We start from the raw sequence: 22,440 nt of genomic DNA, 5'->3' as shown, positions 1-22,440 counted from the left end.
GATCTTACAACTAGACAAAAAGGAAATGTTCATTTAAGAATACAACATTGACACTACTTCATTTTGAATAACAATTAAACACTTACCTTCAAAGAATCAACACTTCACTAACTTCAAAATGTACAAATACCCTAACTCGTAAGTAAAGAGTAGACATTTTAGTCTAAACAACATTATAATATGGGTGGTTCGAGTCCTGAATGCTGATTGGCAGTCGTGGTATATCAGACTGTATACCACAGGTATGACAAAACTTTTATTTTTAATGCTCCAATTACGTTGGTAACCAGTTTATAATAGAAATAAGGCACCTTGGGGGTTTGTGGTATATGGTCAATATACCAAGGCTAAGGGCTGTATTCAGGCACTCTGCATTGTGTTGTGATTAAGAACAGCCCTTAGCCGTGGTATACTGGCCATATACTACAACCCCTTGTGCCTTATTGCTTTAATAGATAATTGAGTAGTAACAAGTAGTCTATTATTACTAAAGTAAAATTTCAGGCAAACAAAAAAACTCAACCCTGATCCACTCATCCCTGATCTATCTACTGGGTGAGCAGATATCTATTCCAGCCCAGCAACTACACACTTGATTGAAATCACAAGACGATAACAAAGGTCAAGTGACCAAAGAGATACAAGGACAATTCAATGGTCAAATCTGTCAAATGTATTGCATATAATCTGTTCAATCCAGTGTTTACTTTACCCATCCTAAATGGCCAACCTGGTTTAACCTAACTTCTCTTCAGACTCATCCATCACCAGCTGGGGCAGACCTGAAATGTAACACAGGGGAGAGGAGCAAAAACAAACCCCCACAGTGCAGTCTCAAATTAGGCCACCCAGAGATTCAGACCGGCCGGCTACAACAACATGGCCTCTAATGGGCAACTTGTGCTTGGGTGAGGGGGTCATTAGTAGCTGTCTGCAGTTTAGTAGTCTTGACTGATATCCTTGTGCTACACTCCTGCTCTTCCCATGCTACTGGGGACTTGTAAACCCTAACTATGACTGTATATTTGTTTACTCAAATCCTTGTGTCACCTAGTGGGACTCTGGGGGCACACAATATACTCCACATGACAATAGAAGAGAATCATCAACAGATTGCATTTGATTGTATATTTTTATTATTCAACAAATGGATTGTTGATAACATTAGTTTCCCACGCAAACCGTACATTGATCTCTGTACACCCATATATATACACTGCTCAAAAAAATAAAGGGAACACTTAAACAACACAATGTAACTCCAAGTCAATCACACTTCTGTGAAATCAAACTGTCCACTTAGGAAGCAACTCTGATTGACAATAAATTTCACATGCTGTTGTGCAAATGGAATAGACAACAGGTGGAAATTATAGGCAATTAGCAAGACACCCCCAATAAAGGAGTGGTTCTGCAGGTGGTAACCACAGACCACTTCTCAGTTCCTATGCTTCCTGGCTGATGTTTTGGTCACTTTTGAATGTTGGCGGTGCTTTCACTCTAGTGGTAGCATGAGACGGAGTCTACAACCCACACAAGTGGCTCAGGTAGTGCAGCTCATCCAGGATGGCACATCAATGCGAGTGGCAAGAAGGTTTGCTGTGTCTGTCAGCGTAGTGTCCAGAGCATGGAGGCACTACCAGGAGACGGGCCAGTACATCAGGAGATGTGGAGGAGGCCGTAGGAGGGCAACAACCCAGCAGCAGGACCGCTACCTCCGCCTTTGTGGAAGGAGGAGCAGGAGGAGCACTGCCAGAGCCCTGCAAAATGACCTCCAGCAGGCCACAAATGTGCATGTGTCTGCTCAAACGGTCAGAAACAGACTCCATGAGGGTGGTATGAGGGCCCAACGTCCACAGGTGGGGGTTGTGCTTACAGCCCAACACCGTGCAGGACGTTTGGCATTTGCCAGAGAACACCAAGATTGGCAAATTCGCCACTGGCGCCCTGTGCTCTTCACAGATGAAAGCAGGTTCACACTGAGCACACGTGACAGACGTGACAGAGTCTGGAGACGCCGTGGAGAACGTTCTGCTGCTTGCAACATCCTCCAGCATAACCGGTTTGGCGGTGGGTCAGTCATGGTGTGGGGTGGCATTTCTTTTGGGGGCCGCACAGCCCTCCATGTGCTCGCCAGAGGTAGCCTGACTGCCATTAGTTACCAAGATGAGATCCTCAGACCCCTTGTGAGACCATATGCTGGTGCGGTTGGCCCTGGGTCCCTCCTAATGCAAGACAATGCTAGACCTCATGTGGCTGGAGTGTGTCAGCAGTTCCTGCAAGAGGAAGGCATTGATGCTATGGACTGGCCCGCCCGTTCCCCAGAACTGAATCCAATTGAGCACATCTGGGACATCATGTCTCGCTCCATCCACCAACGCCACGTTGCACCACAGACTGTCCAGGAGTTGGCGGATGCTTTAGTTCAGGTCTGGGAGGAGATCCCTCAGGAGACCATCCGCCACCTCATCAGGAGCATGCCCAGGCGTTGTAGGGAGGTCATACAGGCATGTGGAAGCCACACACACTACTGAGGCTCATTTTGACTTGTTTTAAGGACATTACATCAAAGTTGGATCAGCCTGTAGTGTGGTTTTCCACTTTAATTTTGAGTGTCACTCCAAATCCAGACCTCGATGGATTGATAATTGTTTTGTGATTTTGTTGTCAGCACATTCAACTATGTAAAGAAAAAAGTATTTAATAAGAATATTTCATTCATTCAGATCTAGGATGTGTTATTTTAGTGTTCCCTTTATTTGTCTGAGCAGTATAATACACACACACACACACACACACACACACACACACACACACACACACACACACACACACACAACCAGTCAAAAGTTGACACACCTACTCAAAGGTTCTTTATTTTTACTATTTTCTCCATTTAAAATAACACAACTATGAAATAACACACATGGAATCATGTAGTAACCAAAAAGGTGTTAAACTAATCAAAATAAATGGTATATTTGAGATTATTCAAAGTAGCCACCCCTTGCCTTGATGACAGCTTTGCACACTCTTGGTATTCTCTACCAGCTTCATGAGGTAGTCACCTAGAATGCATTTAACTAATTAAATTAACAGGTGTGTGAATTTCTTTCCTTCTTCATGCATTTGAGCCAATCAGTTGTGTTGTGACAAGGTAGGGGTGGTATACAGAAAATAGACATATTTGGTAAAAGACCGAGTCCATATTATGGCAAGAACAGCTCAAATAAGCAAAGAGAAAATCCAGTCCGTCATTACTTAAAGACATGAAGGTCAGTCAATACACAACATTTCAAGAACTTTGAAAGTTTCTTCAAGTGCAGTCGCAAAAACCATCAAGTGCTACGATGAAACTGGCTTTCAGGAGGACTGCCATAGGAAAGGAAGACCTAGAGTTACCTCTGCTGCAGAGGATACATTCATTAGGTACCAGCCTCAATAATTGCAGCCTAAATAAATGCTTCACAGAATTCAAGTAACAGACATCTCAATATCAACTGCTCAGAGGAGACTGCGAGAATCAGGCCTTCATGGTTGAATTGATGCAAGAAATCACTACTGAAGGACACCAATAAGAAGAAGAGACTTGCTTTGGCCAAGAAACACGAGCAATTGACATTAGACTGGTGGAAATCTGTCCAAATTTTAGATATCTGGTTCCAACCGCTGTGTCTTTATGAGATGCACAGTAGGTAAATGGATGATCTCTGCATGTGTGGTTCCCACCGTGAAGCATGGAGGAGGTGTGATGGTTCTTTGCTGGTCACAATGTCAGTGATTTATTTAGAATTCAAAGCACACTTCAGCAACATGGCTACCACAGCATTCTGCAGCGATACACCATATCTGGTTTGCGCTTAGTGGGATTATCATTTGTTTTTCAACTGGACAATGACCCAACACACCTCCAGGCTGTGTAAGGTCTATTTGACCAAGACAGAGAGTGATGGAGTATTGCATCAGATGACCTGGCCTCCACAATCACCCAACCTCAACCCAATTGAGATGGTTTGGGATAAGTTGGACAGCAGAGTGAAGGAAAAGCAGCCAACAAGTGCTCAGCATGTGGGAACTCCTTCAAGACTGTTGGAAAAGCATTCCAGTTGAAGCTGGTTGAGAGAATGCAGTGTGCAAAGCTGTCATCAAGGCAAAGGGTGGCTTTTTGAAGAATTTGTTCATTACTTTTTTGGTTACATGATTCCACGTGTTATTTCATACAATGTAGAAAATAGTAAAACAAAGAAACCCTGGAATGAATAGTTGTGTCCAAACTTTTGGATCACTTAGCTTTTCTTTCAAAAACAAGGACATTTCTATTTTTTTGTCCATTAAAATAAACATCAAATTAATCAGAAATACAGTGTACAGTCATTTACAACATTGACAATTGTAGCTGAAAGCGGCTATGTAGATATTTTCTATGGAATATCTACATAGGCTTAGAGGCCCATTATCAGCAACCATCACTCCTGTATTCCAGTGGCACATTGTGTTAGCCTTTTAAAATTCTAAACTTGGATTAGCTAACTGATCATTAGAAAATCCCTTTGCAATTATGTTAGCACAGCTGAAAACTGTTGTTCTCATTAAAGAAGCAATAAAACTGGCCTTTAGACTAGTTGAGTATCTGGAGCATCGGCATTTGTGGGTTCGATTACAGGCTCGAAATGGCCAGAAACAAAGCCATTTCTTCTGAAACTCCTCAGTCTATTATTGTTCTGAGAAATGAAGGCTATTCCATGTGAGAAATTTCCAAAAAACAGAAGATCTTACAACGCTGTTTACTACTCTCTTCACAGAACGGCACAAGCTGGCTGTAACCAGAATAGGAGTGAGTGGCCCCGGTGTACAACTGAGCAAGGAGACAAGTACATTAGTGTGTAGTTTGAGAAGCAGATGCCTCACAAGTCCTCAACTGGCAGCTTCATTAAATAGTACCCACAAAACACCAATCTCAACATCAACAATGAAGAGGCAACTCCGGGATGTTGGCCTTCTAAGCAGAGTTGCAAAGAAAATATTAAAATGGTCAAAAGGACACAGGCACTGGACAGAGGAAGATTGGGGAAAAAACGTGTTTGAGGTGTTCGGATCACAAAGAACATTCGTGAGACGCAGAAAAAATAAATAGATGCTGGGGGAGTGCTTGACGCCATCTGTCAATCATGGTGGAGGCAATGTGATGGTCCGGGGGTGCTTTTGTGGTGGTAAAGTGGGAGATTTGTACAGAGTAAAAGGGATATTGAAGAAGGAAGGCTATCACTCCATTTTGCAACACGATGCCATACCCTGTGGACGGCGCTTAATCGGAGCCAATTTCCTCCTACAACAGGACAATGACCCAAAGCACAGTTCCAAACTATGCAAGAACCATTTAGGGAAGAAGCAATCAGCTGGCATTCTGTCTATAATGGAGTGGCCAGCAGTCATCGGATCTCAACCCTATTGAGCCGTTGTGGGAGCAGCTTGACAGTATGGCACGTAAGAAGTGCTCATCAAGCCGATCCAACTTGTGGGAGATGCTTCGGGAAGCATGGGGTGAAATGTGTTATGTGCTTTGATAAACTATCCCCTTTACAGCAGTGAAATAACAGCTTCTAAAAACAAAGCCCAGTGAGTTTGACAGTATATGAAGGGATTCCCAAATTAAATTATCTTCACCCTGTCACTTCGTTGAACTGAGGAGACAGCGAAGTTTTACTCTACTGTAGCTGAGCCCTCGATGTGAATTCATCTGATGTGGACTGGAGCATCTCTCCAGTGATAATACATGAATAAATATTGCACCATTGCAGCTTTGATAAACACTACCTGTTCGGGAATAGGGTTGGGGGGGAAGTGAGGAAAAAAAGGACCTAGTGTAACAAAAGCCTACTACAATAGATCAAAACAAACTTAGAACAGTGTTTTCTGAAGAGCTGTAAGTAGTTAACTGCTTATTTTTATTTAACTAGGCAAGTCAGTTAAGAACAAATTCTTATTTACCATGATGGCCTACTCAGGCCAAACCCGGACATCGCTGGGCCAATTGTGTGCCGCCCTATGGGACTCCCAATGACAGCTGGATTTGATACAGCCTGAATTTGAACCAGGTACTATTGTGACGCCTCTTGCACTGAGATGCATAACCTTAGTTTTCTTCTGTGGCGCAGCAGTCTAACTAAAAAATAAGCTGTAAATCAAAGTATGACAGGTGCCAAGCAGAGCAGTAAACTTTGAGGGTGAACAGAGGTGCACACAACATTCCTCCCCACAACCAGTAAACATTCACTGATCATGCACCCAAAATGCAAACAGAGACACTGAAATTAAATTGCATCAGGATAATGTGACAGATAAGTGAAACTCTACTCAAGAACAGTGAATCTATAAATATGTACTGTAAAACAGCAACTGTTTCATCATCGTCCTCATATACCTACTATTGTCTTGTCACATTCATTCAATGATGTGCTCCTTCATTGGAAAAAACAGCAGTTTAGGGGCATTCTTTCACAATATGCCGTTTTAGGAATGACTAATTAGGGTAAGTTGTGAGGCAGCTGCCATTTGAACCTTACAGGAAGCTTGAACAAGCCAGCCTAACTGGACCATGTACGGATGGGACCTCAAACTTCAGGCAAGGATAGTTACGCTTTTTGTACCTCGTTCACATTTCCAGAAACATAAGAAAGGCTGATATTTTGATAACATTAAAAAAAAGACATTAACAAAGAATTTCATGGATGGTGCAAACTCAACATGCAATAACTCCCACACCAGTTCATCCCAATGCTGTCTGACATCTGTTCATTGGACTCATTGAAAATCCAACTAAAGTTCTAGTCTTTGTCATTTCCAGCTAAGAAATGAAGACCTTAACATACAGGTGCAGGCAAATGGATTCCAGCTGGGGAAGAAAAGGCTGATTTTGGAGTGACAGATGTGAAGTCTAAAGGGTGATAGGGAGTGGGTGGGATCTGAGACCCTCCTCTAGCCACTTAACAGTAGAGGGGGTGCAGCGTTGCGTGGTACAGCTGTGGATACGTCGGAGGCGCAGCAAGTAGAGCAGGATGGATAGGAGGACAACCAGGAAGCAGGCCAAGAACAAGTAGTGGTTGTTGACAAAGGAGAAGCTGTGACGCCAGTGGGAGTGGACTCCTTTCAGACTCTCCTGCTGAATATCCCTTGGAGAGGAAGGTAAAAGTGTGAGTGAAGAACATTAACTATTTTTCAACGTCTCCATAACCTAATCAGCTAAAATATATTGGCTATCACAACGTACAAGCATAATAAAGTGTGACAGAGCAAGAGATCTCTTACCTCAAAGGCAAAAAACGGGTTCTGTAAAGGATGGCTCCAAGAGTCCATTGTACCTCTTTATCATAGACTAAAAGGGCAGTCCTCAGGTTTTTGTAGTCCATAGGGAAGGAGAAGCCTGCGTGAAATACCTCATACATCCAGGCTGATTTAAAACACTGGTACCTGCACACAATGCATAAATGTTAACATGAAATCTCCTTGACAACCCTTTATCATTAATGGACTCAAGTCTTACTAAAATAGCCAGAGCCAGTGGTGGGACTTACTTGAGCCTGTGAACATCAGCGTGAGAGCCATACAAGTCTGAGTCAAATCGCACTTTCAGAGTTCTCCACTGGGTGGCGCAGTAACTCTGTAGATGAAGCGCAAAGTAATTGGTAAACACAGCCACACTAACTGCAATTAGCCTAATCTTTGGTGAAATACATGCATTTTACATGCAGTTAGAGGACTGCCATTTACACCGAAGAGATGCTGCTTTGCTGTGGTAAGGGCACACCTTGGCAGCACTGGCATACTTTGAGGAGTTAAAATCCCCGCCCATGCGCAACACATCCTCTGTGCAGTAGTAGAACTCAGAGAACCCATAGAACTGGCTGTTGGGGTAGTCAATGGGAGGCTGGTAGATGCCATTGAGGGAGGAGTGAGTCTCATTGGTGTGGTTGAGGAAGGGCTGAAGCAGCTGTCTACAGTGATCAAAATCCCCCGTGCCAAGCAGATGGAGTTTCTGTGTGGCTGGCCCCACCTCATCCTGCAGGTCTGAGGGTAGGCATGGGTCCAGGAGGGGGGACTCTCCTGTCTCACCTACATGTTGACCCAGGAGCCTGGACAAACCAACTCACATGAGCTCTCCATAAAGGCGAGCAACAGCAGCACTGAATAATGTCAAACTAGTACACGCTTTATCAGTATCATAATTAGCAAGTGTTGAAGGGTCTTACTTGTTTTTAGTGAGAGTGTTCATGACAATGCTCTCCTCGTATCTTTGTCGAGCAGCATTTCCTCCAAAGCCCAGGAAGGTGGACACATACACCCGGTAGACATGGTCTGTCCGGTGGGCATCGCAACCCAGGTTGAACTCTGCAAGCAAATTTTTGGCCACTTCCTCCTACAAAAAATAATAACATTCAATATCAGACAGGAAATGGTTCTCTATTATCTAAGACTAAGTCTACACTAATATCAAACATTGATTAATGCTACATATATACAGTGCAATCGAAAAAATATTCAGACCCCTTGACTTTTCCACATTTTGTTACGTTACAGCCTTTTATTCTAAAATGGATTAAGTAAAATGTTGCCCTCAATCTACACACAATTCCCCATAAATGACAAAGCAAAAACATGACCAAGAACCGATGGTTACTCTGACAGAGTTCTAGAGTTCCTCTGTGGAGATGGGAGAAACCTCCAGAAGGACAACCATCTCTGCAGCACTCCACCAATCAGGCCTTTATGGTAGAGTGACCAGACGGAAGCCACTCCTCAGTTAAAGGCACATGACAGCCTGCTTGGAGTTTGCCAAAAGGCACCTAAAGGACTCTCAGACCATGAGAAACAAGATTCTCTGGTCTGATGAAACCAAGATTGAACTCTTTGGCCTGAATGCCAAGCGTCATGTCTGGAGGAAACCTGGCACGATCCCCTACGGTGAAGAAAGGTGGTGGCAGCATCATGCTTGGGGATATTTTTCAGCGGCAGGGACTGGGAGATTATTCAGGATCAAGTGAAAGATGTACAGAGTAAAGTACAAAGAGATCCTGGATAAAAACCTGTCCCAGATCACTCGGGACCTCAGAATGGGATGGAGGTTCACCTCCAACAGGACAACAATCCTAAGCACACAGCCAAGACAATGCAGGAGTGGATTCAGGACAAGTCTCTGACTGTCCTTCAATCGCCCAGCCAGAGCCAGGACTTGAAGCCAGTCGAACATCTCTGGAGAAACCTGAAAATAGCTGTGCAGCAACGCTCCCCATCCAACCTGACTGAGCTTGAGAGAATCTGCAGAGAAGAATTGGAGAAACTCCCCAAATACAGGTGTGCCAAGCTTGTAGAGTCATACCCAAGAAGACTCAAGGCTGTAATCACTGCCAAAGGTGCTTCAACAAAGTACTGAGTAAAGTGTCTGAATTACTTAGGTAAATGTGATATTTCAGTTTATTTCATACATTTGCTAAAATGTCTAAACCTGTTTTTGTTTTGCCATTATGGGGTATTGTGTGTAGATTGATGAGGGAAAAAATAATTTAATCAATTTTAGAATAAGACTAACATAAAATGTGGGAAAATTTAAGGGGTCTGAACACTCAGAATGCACTTCAAAAACCATTTACTTAAAGAAACTTGGACCAAGACAGTTCCACATGCAAAAGCTCCAGGTGAATTACGTTCAGTGGAGAGCAAAAACAATGAAAAAGAGAAGGTAAGCATGCAAATTGTCCGAGTAAATTAAAAACCATAGACATAAACCGGTCATGGATGTTTTGCATGATGGCTCTCATGCATCATCTTTGATCTTCATTCAAGTTTCGAAGTAACACATTGTGGCTCGTATTCTAATTCTAAAGCACAAATCCTGTTATGAAGCCATGCAGCAGGCTTATTTTTACAGCAGACCTCCAATAGTCCACTCCGAATGGAGAGGACTTCATCTCCAGAGGACAAACATGATGTTTACAGGTTTAACCAGGGAATGAGTGGTGGGGCTGAAGAGAAAATAGGTGAGTGACAAAACCCCAAAAAGATACCACAAAAAAGTGAAATTGTTGTTTATAATAACCTGTTGTGGAGAAGCGAAGCTTACAGTTTTGGGCACTTTGTATGCTATCTGTGTAGAAACGCCACCCATGTCCAGAACACCGGCGGTCCGTGTCCTCACCAGCGCCTCCTGCTGGTCACCTCCTGGTACCTGCACCTCTACTACTGCATCCCTCTCTATAGGAAGGATAGAAGAGCAGAAGGTCCCATTGAAGAAGGGAAAGGGAGACAGAGGAGTGTCAGAGGTAAGTAAAACAAGGGAAAGAGGAAATTCAAGTCTTCAACATGAATATAAGCCGGTCTCTTAAGGAAAGTTCTTTAGTTAGTATACTTCCCACTATCCACATGATTAAACTTTCCAAGGACAAAGTTGATTCCGATCCATGCATACACACCTGTCCAAACAAGAAAGGACAATTCATACAGGGCTCTATGCTGACTTAAAAATAAATAAAAATAAATTTACAAGGAGCATGTGTACCCCTCAGTTAAAATGTAGGTGCACACAAAGAAATGTAGGGGCACAATGAAAAATATTTGAGCTAATAAAGCTAGAATTCTTACATTTTTCTAAATGCACTGGTGCTCCTAAATTACAATTCTAGGTCACACAGCAAAATATTTAGCCGCATAATGAGAGTAAAATGGTCACACTGTAGAGCCCGGTCACATATTCCAGAATTTCTACTGTTATGTTACAAATGTTCAACACTGGGCATGATGACATTCTCCATCAGAATGGTCAGTGTTTAGCTTGCCAGCTTCTATAAAACGGGTTAGCTCACCTTCCTGCTTGCCAGAAATGACCTCCACATGGGAATCAGAGAAGAGGAAGTTGAAACGGACAGGGATGTCAGTCCGTAGATCCTCAAGAAGTGCCTCCTGTTGACTGAAAAAAGTATACAAGCCAATTTCAGCATCATCATAGTGCCGTAAAAAAACTTGACAACTTCCATCTCAAGATGATACATACTCTCAGGTGTGGTGGGTAACTGTACCTGTCAGGCAGCACCCTCATTCCAGCTGTGCACAAGATGTACAGAGGGGTCTCCTGGTGCTTGTGTTTAGGAATTTGCCGGGCAGCAAAGCTCAGCAGGGGGTGGATGTAATCACTGGCCTTCTCTGGTGTTTTTGCTAGTGCCGAGATACCTTTTTTTTTTTTAAAGAACACCAGAAAGTCATGACCATGGCTCAGTCTTTCTAGGATGGAACAGATGAGTTCATTTAACTATTTTTTTAAAACATGTTTTTTAAATTGAACTTAACTAGGCAAGTCAGTTAAGAACAAATTCAAGTCAGTTAAGAACAAATGACAGCCTACCCGGCCAAACCCGGATGACGCTGGACTAATTGTGCACTGCCCTATGGGACTCCGAATCATGTCCGAATGTGATTCAGCCTGGATTCAAAACAGGGACTGAAGTGTCGCCTTTTGCAGTAAGATGCACTGCCTTAGAACGCTGCTCCACTTAGGAGCCCAATGTCAACTAGAAGCCAATGTCTTCCACATTATGAAAGAACAGTGAGAATGTGTGCATGTGGCTATTCCCAGCAGCACACCAGTCATCAGCAACCTGGTATGCCTCACCTGGTTTGATCTTCATGACCACTGGCTTCCTGTGCTGATCTCTCATCTGTCGGATGTCAAGAAGGTCATGGTGATTACCATTGTGCCTGGGCCAACAGTACACAAACACCCTGGAGCCACTGCTGCCGCAGTCCACCACCAGGCCATAGTTTAGGTTGTGATTGCTAGTGTCTGTGGCCTCCACATCTGTGACCCTCGCCAATTGTCTTGGTGAAAAGTTGAACATTTTAGGCCAAATTCAGGCAAAAATGTACTTTGTATCAAGATAAATAAAAGGCATACACTGCATGTGTCCTCTACAAACAACTGGGGGACAAATGTATATCTTCTAATGTGGTACAAGTGTCTCACCTGTGGAAATTGTTGTCCTTTCTGTTCCAGCTGTCCTGGCCCTTTCCTGTTACCAGCAACAGGTAAATCAGTCCCACCAGCAGACCAAAGAAGAGCAGCTGCCTGAATGAAGGTAGTGGGACACTGGGTAGAACCAGGGGAGACAGGCTGAAGTGCCAGGAGGCTGGGAAGCATGATAAGCTGATCCTGTAAGAAGAGAAACCTCAGTATGGTTAAATACACGGACTAATCTATATAATAGCGATATTACATGACTGACGACCACCGCATAGTAATTAAAAGGTTGAGCAAGATGTGAGTTGCTACATTTTGCCAAAACATGTATTGGTCTTCAACTCAGTCGGCATGTCTTACTAGTTCACTGGATAAAAATCCAATGGGCCACTGAATACCGGATGTGTTGGCTTCGGAACCTCACCAACATTGTCCCACCTGCACATGGTCTCGGTAAAAGAAAATCAACACTTGAGCTACAAGATATGTCATTATTACTGAAACCAACCAATACTAAATGGTGACATTTGGCCACCAGCGCATGCACCACGTTTGCCACGTAGCTATCAACGTTAGTGTTTTGCATAGGATGTAACCGGGCTAATGTTTGATCTGTAGCTAGCGGAACACAGAACACTAAATTAGCCAAGGCAAGTAACGTTAACATTACAGTACGCAATTGTACCCACCTACGGTGCATCTAAAACCATTGAGTTTCAAACGACTTCGTTACATAAAACATTAGCTACTTTGCTAAGGACTATTATTACTAATACTAACTTAACTAGTAGGAGGAATTGCTGAAAGCACAGTGGCTAGGCTAGATAGCTACCTATCCAATACGCAGGTCAGGCAGATGTGAGTGACGTCAATTTTTCACTGGTGTAGCCCGCTTGCAGTAAGTAAGTAGCAACTCAGTCAGTATGTCATTCTTCAAGAAAGTGTGCTTTTCCCCATGCATATTTTGGGTTTGAGCAAATTATTTTTTTGAGACATAATTTCAATGTCTCAAGAGGCTAATTGGTTCCTGAGTATTCTGATACCTTTCACCGGTCCAAGGCAACTGTGATAGTACAACTCCCAAATTGCCACAATTGAAGAAACATTTGTAAGTTCATTAGAAACAAAACTGAACAGTGTGGATATGACTGCAATACATTTAATACATATTTGGTATATAAACTGATATTGTTATCAAAGCACCCAAACCATTAGTGGATCTGAAAGTATCTTTTTATCATCTATAAATGCACTTGTCAAACTTATTTTGCCGAGAGTCTGCGGGTTTTCGCTCCTCCTTTGTACTTGATTGATTGAACTAAGGTCACTAATTAGTTTGGAACGCCCCTCACCTGGTTGTCTAGGTCTTAATTGAAAGGAAATAAACAAAACCAGCTGACACTAGGCCCTCCATGGAATACATTTGACGCCCCTGTAAAAATGCATTTAAAAAGGAAGCCCCTTTTAATCCAGGGTTTTAAAACAAAGGTGTCACTGTACGCTGATGATTCATGTTTTATTTTAAATCCACAGCCTCATAGAGGATCTAGATTACAACCAAATTATGATAAATGCACTATATTACGTATTGGATCACAAAAAAAGACAACTTTTACATTACTGTGTAGTTTAGCAATAAAATAGTCTGATGGTGGAGTGGATATACTCCGTATTCATATCCCGAAATAAATTCTCACTCCAATGAATTTGAATAGAAAGTCAGCAAAAATAGATAAAAGATCTTGCTACCATGGAAAGGTCGATACCTGTCTATTTGTGGAAAAATCACCCTGATTAATTATTTAGTCGCAATGCAGTTTACCCATTTGCTTATGGTATTGCCTACACCTAGCGAACAGTTTTGAAATTATGAGGAAAAAAATATACTATTTTATTTGGAACAGCAAGCCAGACAAAATTAAACGGGCCTATCTATATAATTAATATGAATTCGGAGGGCAGAAATTATTACATATTAAGGCATTAGACCTCTCACTAAAGGCTTCAGTCATACAAAAGTTATACTTAAATCCGACAAGGTTCTCTAGTAAATGTGTAAGAATGGCTCACCCTATGTTCAAGAATGACCCTTTTCCTTTTATTCAGATTACAACCTCTCTCTTTCCGTTATTTGAAAGGGAAATCATATCCCAAATATCGCTATTTTTAAAACAAGCCATAGAATGTTGGTTGCAATTTCAATGTAATCCACCAGAATAGACAGAACAAATAATACAAATATTGTGGTTAAACTCAAATATACCAATTGATAATCATTTATTATTTTTAGATTTTCATCAATAGGACTGGTCGAGTTGTCCCACATACAACTAACAAAAACATCAGGAATGTTCAGCTCCACCCAATTTGTAAGTCGCTCTGGATAAGAGCGTCTGCTAAATGACTTAAATGTAAATGAATGTTCAGCTCCACCCAAAATTACAACAACTAATTACAGAATTACCACAAAAATGGAAGGGGGAAAAAGTAAGGAACTTGTCTGTCGGCCCTGCATTAAAATACCATAATTGATTAAAGAAAATTGTGATAAATAAAAAGTACACCAGTTTCATTTAAGGACCAACAAAAATAACAGCCGTGACATCAGGGTTGGATAGGTTACTTTCTAAATGTAATCCGTTAGTTACAAATTACCAGGCCAAAATTGTAATCAGTAACGGGATTTTGGCATTACCTCAAACTCAGTAACGTAATCCGATTACATCAATTTACTTTTAGATTACTTTCCCCTTAAGAGGCATTAAAAGAAGACAAAAATGTATGTTACCAATTAAAATACATTTATTGCATGATAAATCAATGCTAAAAAGTTTACATAGCTGGCCATATATAGATGTTAAATTTTACTTTCTGGGTTGGTTATGTAGGCTTCTTCTAAACCATCGCTTACTACTACATACAATAACTTTACATTAAAAACCAAAGACTATCAGAATTCCAGTCATCCAATAAATGTTAAACCTCTTGATCTTCAAGAATAGGACTTTGAAATATGGAAATATAGATTAGCCAAATTGCTTTACCTGAGCATAACCACAAAACTAAAGGATTTATTAGCCTGCCCTATTCTGTTGTTTATGATGGTTGTCATGGAGGACTGATTTGGCCCATTGATTCGAGTTGAGCGCAGCATTTATTTTATTATTATTATTTTATTTTCATGGAATGGCATGCTGAGAGCACTAATGAAAAGTGCTATTTACATGTGAAAAATGAATGCTATATGCTGCATTTGCTATAGGCCTATTGTTTACCTTTTTGTTGGTGACACTTTGATATCTTGTTAAAGGGCAAATCCACAGATGAAACAATGACAAAATGCCACCACGCCTGTTTTGGTAAAAATCTGAGCCATGGGCTGGAGAAATGTCACCACTCTCAGATTACTAGACAGAGCTATGGATGCAAGGACTGGCAATCCATGATATCAAAATGATGGTTAAAACAATGTTTTAAAAGGCTATAGTGTGTGTTTACATTTACAATGTTTACAGAGACAAACAAGCATATATTTTGGGTTCTCATGGAGTGTGACAGTTGAATTAAGCTCATGAGACATTTATAATTTATATTCTTCAATAATCAATGGATATATGTATATAAAATGTATAAATACAATAATGGATGTTGCAAGTACAGATTGGCGCTTTAAGTCTATCAAAAGTGTGCGAGTTTGAGCATGTGTCCATTAGGCCTATATATTTATTTTATCAACATGAATAGGCTGGGATCCATAGGCTGGATGGATCCATAGGCTGGGATCCAGACTATGAAACTGTTGCAAGAGAGCATTTTTCGCTGGCTGCCACTGGTTTCAAAACAATGATTGATAGGCAGTTTAAATTTCTTGAATTGAACCATTATGGGTTCAAATACATAGCTTTGTGAACAGTCATCCACAATCCGTAAAGCTCAAATAGCTACATGAGAGCAGCAATATGATTCACATCAATGCGCTATGTAGACAGCAATAATAAGTAATATCCGCATCGCCGTAAACTACACCAGTGCGGTCATCCTTACCTCCAAGCGTTTATTCAAATTGTACAATATTTGGATGCCGACAGCAGTCGCACTATTGGAAGACATAGCTTGGACTGCAGCCTACAAAAGCCTATTCTTGCTTTTTTCCCGCAATTGATCAAACACATTGTGTGTGTCATCATAGTGGTCTTTGACTTGTGTTCAGACTCGCTCTGGTGGAAAAAACGTAAAAACGTACGCATTTTTTCAATGCTGATTTGAATGTCATTGAGAAAACAGATAAGTGTCAAATATTTTTTTTCCGCAAACATGCTTTCTGAATCTACAAGTAATCCTCGAAGTAATTTAGATTACATATACTTTTGAAAAAATGAGTACAATATATTTTGCTTGTAACGTAACGGATTTACTTACCGGGCTTTGTAATCCGTTACCCCAACCCTGCGTGCCATATAGATTGCTAAATAGTTGGGAAAATATTTTACTTACCGATTCCATGGCACATGGTTTATGAACTAATACGCAAAAGTCCTTTTTCAATTTAAATTATACTAAATTCTTGCAACAAATAGTGTATTTATATGGGGGATACAACCTTCCCAGCTCTGCAGATTTAACTTCAAATGGACAGTCATTAGATCATATGTTTTGCTACTGTCCATATGTAGCTTGTTTTTGGCCACAGGTCCAGGAATGGCTAAAGAATTGCAATATTTACCGAGGGCTAACTCTTCTGAAAATATCAGTCAATCGATCAATAATATATTTTTAGCAAAAATGTTTATTTTCAATCTGTAGAAACAATGAGTTTAAAAGGTTCTGAACTTTTGTGAAACAGTTCAGTTGAAAAATGCATGGCAAATAGAAATCCAATGTGGTGGTGTTAATTAAGAGATAGATGGGATGGGAGGGGTTGAATGGAGATAACTAATGAAAAACATACTTTGTCCGTTAGGTTCAGAACTTTTGTGAAAGAGCACAGTTTGAAAGACATGGCAAGTAGAAATCAAACCGGATGGACATCAGAAATAGATGGGTTAGGTTGAGGAAAGCCATGAGTAATAAATATATATATACACATACATACAGTGGGGCAAAAAAAGTATTTAGTCAGCCACCAATTGTGCAAGTTCACCCACTTAAAAAGATGAGAGAGGCCTGTAATTTTCATCATAGGTACACTTCAACTATGACAGACAAAATGAGAAAAGAAAATCCAGAAAAATCACATTGTAGGATATTTAATGAATTTATTTGAAATTATGGTGGAAAATAAGTATTTGGTCACCTACAAACAAGCAAGATTTCTGGCTCTCACAGACCTGTTACTACTTCTTTAAGAGGCTCCTCTGTCCTCCACTCGTTACCTGTATTAAATGGCACCTGTTTGAACTTGTTATCAGTATAAAAGACACCTGTCCACAACCTCAAACAGTCACACTCCAAACTCCACTATGGCCAAGACCAAAGATCTGTCAAAGGACACCAGAAACAAAATTGTAGACCTGCACCAGGCTGGGAAGACTGAATCTGCAATAGGTAAGCAGCTTGGTTTGAAGAAATCAACTGTGGGAGCAATTATTAGGAAATGGAAGACATACAAGACCACTGATAATCTCCCTCGATCTGGGACTCCACACAAGATCACACCCCGCGGGGTCAAAATGATCACAAGAACGGTGAGCAAAAAAGCAAAGAACCACACGGGGGGACCTAGTGAATGACCTGCAGAGAGCTGGGACCAAAGTAACAAAGCCTACCATCAGTAACACACTACGCCGCCAGGGACTCAAATCCTGCAGTGCCAGACGTGTCCCCCTGCTTAAGAAAGTACATGTCCAGGCCCGTCTGAAGTTTGCTAGAGAGCATTTGGATGATCCAGAAGAAGATTGGGAGAATGTCATATGGTCAGATGAAACCAAAATATAAGTTTTTGGTAAAAACTCAACTCGTCGTGTTTGGAGGACAAAGAATGCTGAGTTGCATCCAAAGAACACCATACCTACTGTGAAGCATGGGGGTGGAAACATCATGCTTTGGGGCTGTTTTTCTGCAAAGGGACCAGGATGACTGATCCGTGTAAAGGAAAGAATGAATGAACGAATGAATGGGGCCATGTATTGTGAGATTTTGAGTGAAAACCTCCTTCCATCAGCAATGGCATTGAAGATGAAACGTGGCTGGGTCTTTCAGCATGACAATGATCCCAAACACACCGCCCGTGCATCGAAGGAGTGCCTTCGTAAGAAGCATTTCAAGGTCCTGGAGTGGCCTAGCCAGTCTCCAGATCTCAACCCCATAGGAAATCTTTGGAGGGAGTTGAAAGTCGGTGTTGCCCAGCAGCAGCCCTAAAACATCACTGCTCTAGAGGAGATCTGCATGGAGGAATGGGCCAAAATACCAGCAACAGTGTCAAACGTTTTCTGTAAGTCTTCACCTCTGTCATTGCCAACAAAGGGTATATAAACAAAGAATTGAGATAAACTTTTGTTATTGACCAAATACTTATTTTTCACCATAATTTGCAAATAAATTCATTAAAAATCCTACAATATGATTTTCTGTTTTTTTTCTCATTTTATCTTTCATAGTTGAAGTGTACCTATGATGTAAATTACAGGCCTCATTTTTAAGTGGGAGAACTTGCACAATTGGTGGCTAACTAAATACTTTTTTGCCCCACTGTATAACTATTGTAAAATAGACTGTGTCCATAAAATGTATAAGCTGGAAGTACAAGCCTAAGCATTGTTGTTCACTAGTTTATTCCAATTAGGGGAGGGGTGATAGGGTTAGAAGCAATAAAGGAAAATATTTTTTAGAAGATATAGATATATATATATATATATCACACACAGTTTGGGGTCACTTAGAAATGTCCTTGTTTTTGAAAGAAAATGACTTTGTCCATTAAAATAACTAAATTGATCAGAAATACAGTGAAGACATCGTTAATGTTGTAAATGACTTGTTGCTGGAAACAGCAGATTTTTCAGCTGTACTAACAATTGCAAAAGGGTTTTCTAATGATCAATTATCCTTTTAAAATGATAAACTTTGATTAGCTAACGCAACGTGCCACTGGAACACAGGAGTGATGGTTGCTGATAATGGGGCTCTAGATATTCCATTTAAAAAAAGAAATCTGCCGTTTCCAGCTTCAATAGTCATTTAGACCATTAACAATGTCTACACTATATTTCTGATCAATTTGATGTTATTTTATAGGGACAGTAATTTATTTTTTGCTTTCAAAAACACAAAAAAATATATGGCGGATTGAAAGAGATGCTGACAATTACGTTGATGGAAGCTACAATCTGCAATATTAAAGCTGATCTACCCCCTTTAAAAAAAAAGTGATCACAGACCTATGTTACAAAAGACATATCATGCCATTATTTTTTGATCACCATGCCCAGACACATTTTGAGGGTCAGGGATCGTTAGTGCAGTTGACTTATTTTATTACTGTTTTCACTGTGCAGGCTCAGCCCTCTTCACTGGAGAGGTACGATATTTTTGTTGAAGACCTATAGGGAGTGATGAGTAGACAAAGGTTACTTCAGTAGCCTCTTTTGTGGTAGCATTTGAAATATAAAGGAACATGATTGAGACATACCTGTATCTGCAAGCGTTACGCAACTACGCGCTTTGTCCAGTTCATCACCTGTTATATTGAAGTGGTTTTGAGGGACTGAGGGCAAAGCGCTCAGCAGATCATCACAAAGGGAACCAGATTCCCTGACAGGTGAAAGAGGGTGTGACGGTACTTCAGGTAGCGTAGAAGGCTCCTCCAGACTAGAGTTCTCCAATAAAAATCTTAGCTCATCCTCCAGTCCGTCTGTGTCTGCATCCGCTAAGCAAATAGGATCATTGATCATTTGCCAGACTCTCTGGACATTGGCCATTTGATTATGAAATTGTTTCAACACTACAACTAAATAGCTGTATAATATGGAATAGGACATACTTGAGTTGAGTGCTCCACCAGCCAGAATTTGGTTCACTTCATCCTGAGTGTCACACAACTGTAATATCAAACAGTGAGAAAATAAATTTAGACTGGTGTGGACATGCCACAGTTCAATAATAGCATCTAAATGCAGTCCCGGTGAAGAAGAGTCTGACCTCTTGGATTTGATCCACAAGGCTCTCAGCTCCTTCTACTGTCACATCCTTCAAAGAGAGTCGCAGGGCTGACACTCCAGCCTGATATGCCTGTATCACCTAGAGGCATGCAGAAAGATTTATATAAAGAGGTCACAAGACCTTTAGTTCCTGTATGTGGGACATTGCCCACAAATTACCCACATAAGCTTGCTCTATTTTGGTTAGATTTTTGAATGTTAATGTATCAAGTGCATACTCACTAGTTTGTCAGTCTGTGAGTTTGCTATCTTGTCTAGGATTCCCTTCACATTTTCCAGCTGGGCATATAAGTGGTCTGCTTTCTTCTCGACTCTCTTTCGGCTTCTCAAACACCTTAGAGCCTGGGGGAGAGAAATCCATTGAGGTTTCCCCGACAGCATTTGAGTTGGTGAAAGACAAAGTCAACACAGGATCTGAGGATTGTAAATCGACCTGAGATTTCTTCCCTTCCCGCAGCAACACCCTAGCTTCTTCTTTGTACCTACAGACATAACACAGCACAAATCACACACAATCTTGTAACATCACATATTTGACAACATTAAATGATGGGTCACACTGCACGAGGGACGCACTTCTCTGCCTCTAGTCCCAATACCTCCACCCTCTCTTCAAGCAGTCTCTCACTGCGCTGGAGCTGGTAGATGCCTAGGTCTACATCACTGACAGGAGACACATGATTCTGTCCTGGCTGAGAAAACTTCACAATCTGTACAGACAAAAAAATATATACATTGGCTCAATGCTACACTGAGACAGTGACATTATCCTCAAAGAAATCTGTGTGAAAGCTAGATAATGGTATGATTTACCGTACATGTAATAATATGCTCACTTAAATGAATGATTCTATTATCCTCACCTTCTCACCCCCATGCAGTGATACTGTCACCTGCTTCTCCCTCTGCAGCTGTAGCAGAGCCATACACAAGGTACTCTCGTCAACACAGACATGGGACGACAGTGTACGGAGCTCCTGGAAGGACAGGAGAGAGTGGTTGGCCACTGGGGAGCTCCGGTAGACACCAAGCAATTCTGCTGCCTTCTCCTGGAGGAAAACATACAGAACATAAGTAAGAGGTTAGTGTTACATATTAGTTGCCCCTTAACAAGTTTTAAATTAACAAAATTATAATACACACCTTTACCAGTTCGATGACAACAAACAACTCCTTCAAAGTAACCCCACTGCTACCAATAAGAGTTGAAAAGGTCCATTTTAAAGGCTTCACCAACAACAGGCCAACACCCCAAGACACCCACCCACAGTCTACATTTGTGGCAAACTCTGACTCCCTTTGTATCTTGCCACACCTGCCAGAAATACAAACAAGTACAGTCAGGTAAGGAAAGTGGGACTATGGAACTTTTAGGTAGGCAAAATTTTGCTCACACATTAGCAGATTGAATTTCATTGATATCATACCTGGCCATGCACTGAATGACAGTAGCCAAACCCAAAGGCATAACTCCTTTTCTCTGAAAAATGTTGTTCAGCTCCTGCAAATTAACACAGACGGTTCCGCGACTCCTGCAGATTTTAAGAATGAGTGATGTCCAGAAATCCATTTTACTGTCCCAATCTGTTGTGCTGACATCTCGGTTTTCTTTAAAGTCAGAGAACAGGAAATTCATCCGTTCATCGTCCTCCCACTCAGGTGGTAACGCTACTTCCGTAGACATTTCTTCGCCAAGATTTGATGGAACCATTTCTGTACAGCAAAATACATGAAAGTGAAATGCTAACGTTAGCTAAGCTAGCAGGCAGAATAACAAACATTAAGTGACCAAGGCTATATCAAACTGAACTGTTTCACTAAAATATTCTATAATATAATTTCACCCAGATGACCAGCAAGCAACCATCTAACCAATACCTACTGACTGTGTGCTCCACGACGTATTGTTTTGAAGTTAGCTTCTTCTTCTGCTGCTGCTGCTGCCTCTTCTTCTTCTTCTTCTTCTTCTTCTTCTTCTTCTTCTTCTTCTTCTTCTTCTTCTTCTTCTTCTTCTTCTTCTTCTTCTTCTTCTTCTTCTTCTTCTTCGTCGTCAATGAGGTTTAACGGCGGTTGGCATCCAATAAATATTACATTACCGCCACCTACTAGACTGGAGTATAACTCCCTTATACTTTGCTTGAAAATAAAACATAAAATCTACAAATACCCTACACTCACTAAAAACCCACCACCCTACTCCACTATTTCAATCTACCTAGTCCTACCTCAGGCCAACAGCCTGAAAGGATGAGACATCACCACTCAACACACCCTGTAACTCTT

General features: G+C 41.2%; 2 protein-coding genes across 3 annotated transcripts; both read right to left on the bottom strand.

Annotated features, from left to right (window-relative positions):
* Window positions 1-5,252: 5,252 nt before the first annotated feature.
* LOC124034915 (ectonucleoside triphosphate diphosphohydrolase 4-like) lies at window positions 5,253-12,354 on the bottom strand. The gene is made up of 12 exons (XM_046348312.1): window positions 12,314-12,354; window positions 12,008-12,193; window positions 11,657-11,862; window positions 11,067-11,217; window positions 10,854-10,957; window positions 10,404-10,463; window positions 10,115-10,245; window positions 8,247-8,413; window positions 7,805-8,129; window positions 7,572-7,657; window positions 7,306-7,467; window positions 5,253-7,169 (listed from the first exon to the last, which is right to left on the bottom strand). The coding sequence occupies exons 1-12, from the start codon at window positions 12,352-12,354 to the stop codon at window positions 6,935-6,937; spliced, it is 1,854 nt and encodes a 617-aa protein (XP_046204268.1). The 3' UTR covers window positions 5,253-6,934.
* Window positions 12,355-19,109: 6,755 nt separating this feature from the next.
* Window positions 19,110-22,165, bottom strand: chmp7 (charged multivesicular body protein 7). 2 transcript variants are annotated; one of them, XM_046348639.1, is made up of 11 exons: window positions 22,036-22,165; window positions 21,585-21,870; window positions 21,301-21,472; window positions 21,021-21,206; window positions 20,734-20,867; window positions 20,591-20,639; window positions 20,380-20,499; window positions 20,138-20,236; window positions 19,980-20,037; window positions 19,629-19,865; window positions 19,110-19,539 (listed from the first exon to the last, which is right to left on the bottom strand). In XM_046348639.1, the coding sequence occupies exons 2-11, from the start codon at window positions 21,866-21,868 to the stop codon at window positions 19,484-19,486; spliced, it is 1,395 nt and encodes a 464-aa protein (XP_046204595.1). In that variant the 5' UTR covers window positions 21,869-21,870; window positions 22,036-22,165; the 3' UTR covers window positions 19,110-19,483. The 2 variants fall into 2 exon arrangements, with proteins under 2 accessions (XP_046204595.1, XP_046204594.1); XM_046348638.1 differs by having other exon boundaries at window positions 22,040-22,164.
* Window positions 22,166-22,440: the final 275 nt, after the last annotated feature.

Source organism: Oncorhynchus gorbuscha, linkage group LG05, assembly GCF_021184085.1.
Source record: "Oncorhynchus gorbuscha isolate QuinsamMale2020 ecotype Even-year linkage group LG05, OgorEven_v1.0, whole genome shotgun sequence".
Taxonomy (NCBI): Eukaryota; Metazoa; Chordata; class Actinopteri; order Salmoniformes; family Salmonidae; genus Oncorhynchus; species Oncorhynchus gorbuscha.
Note: the sequence above shows the minus strand (reverse complement) of the source record. Positions and strands in the feature narration are given on the sequence as shown.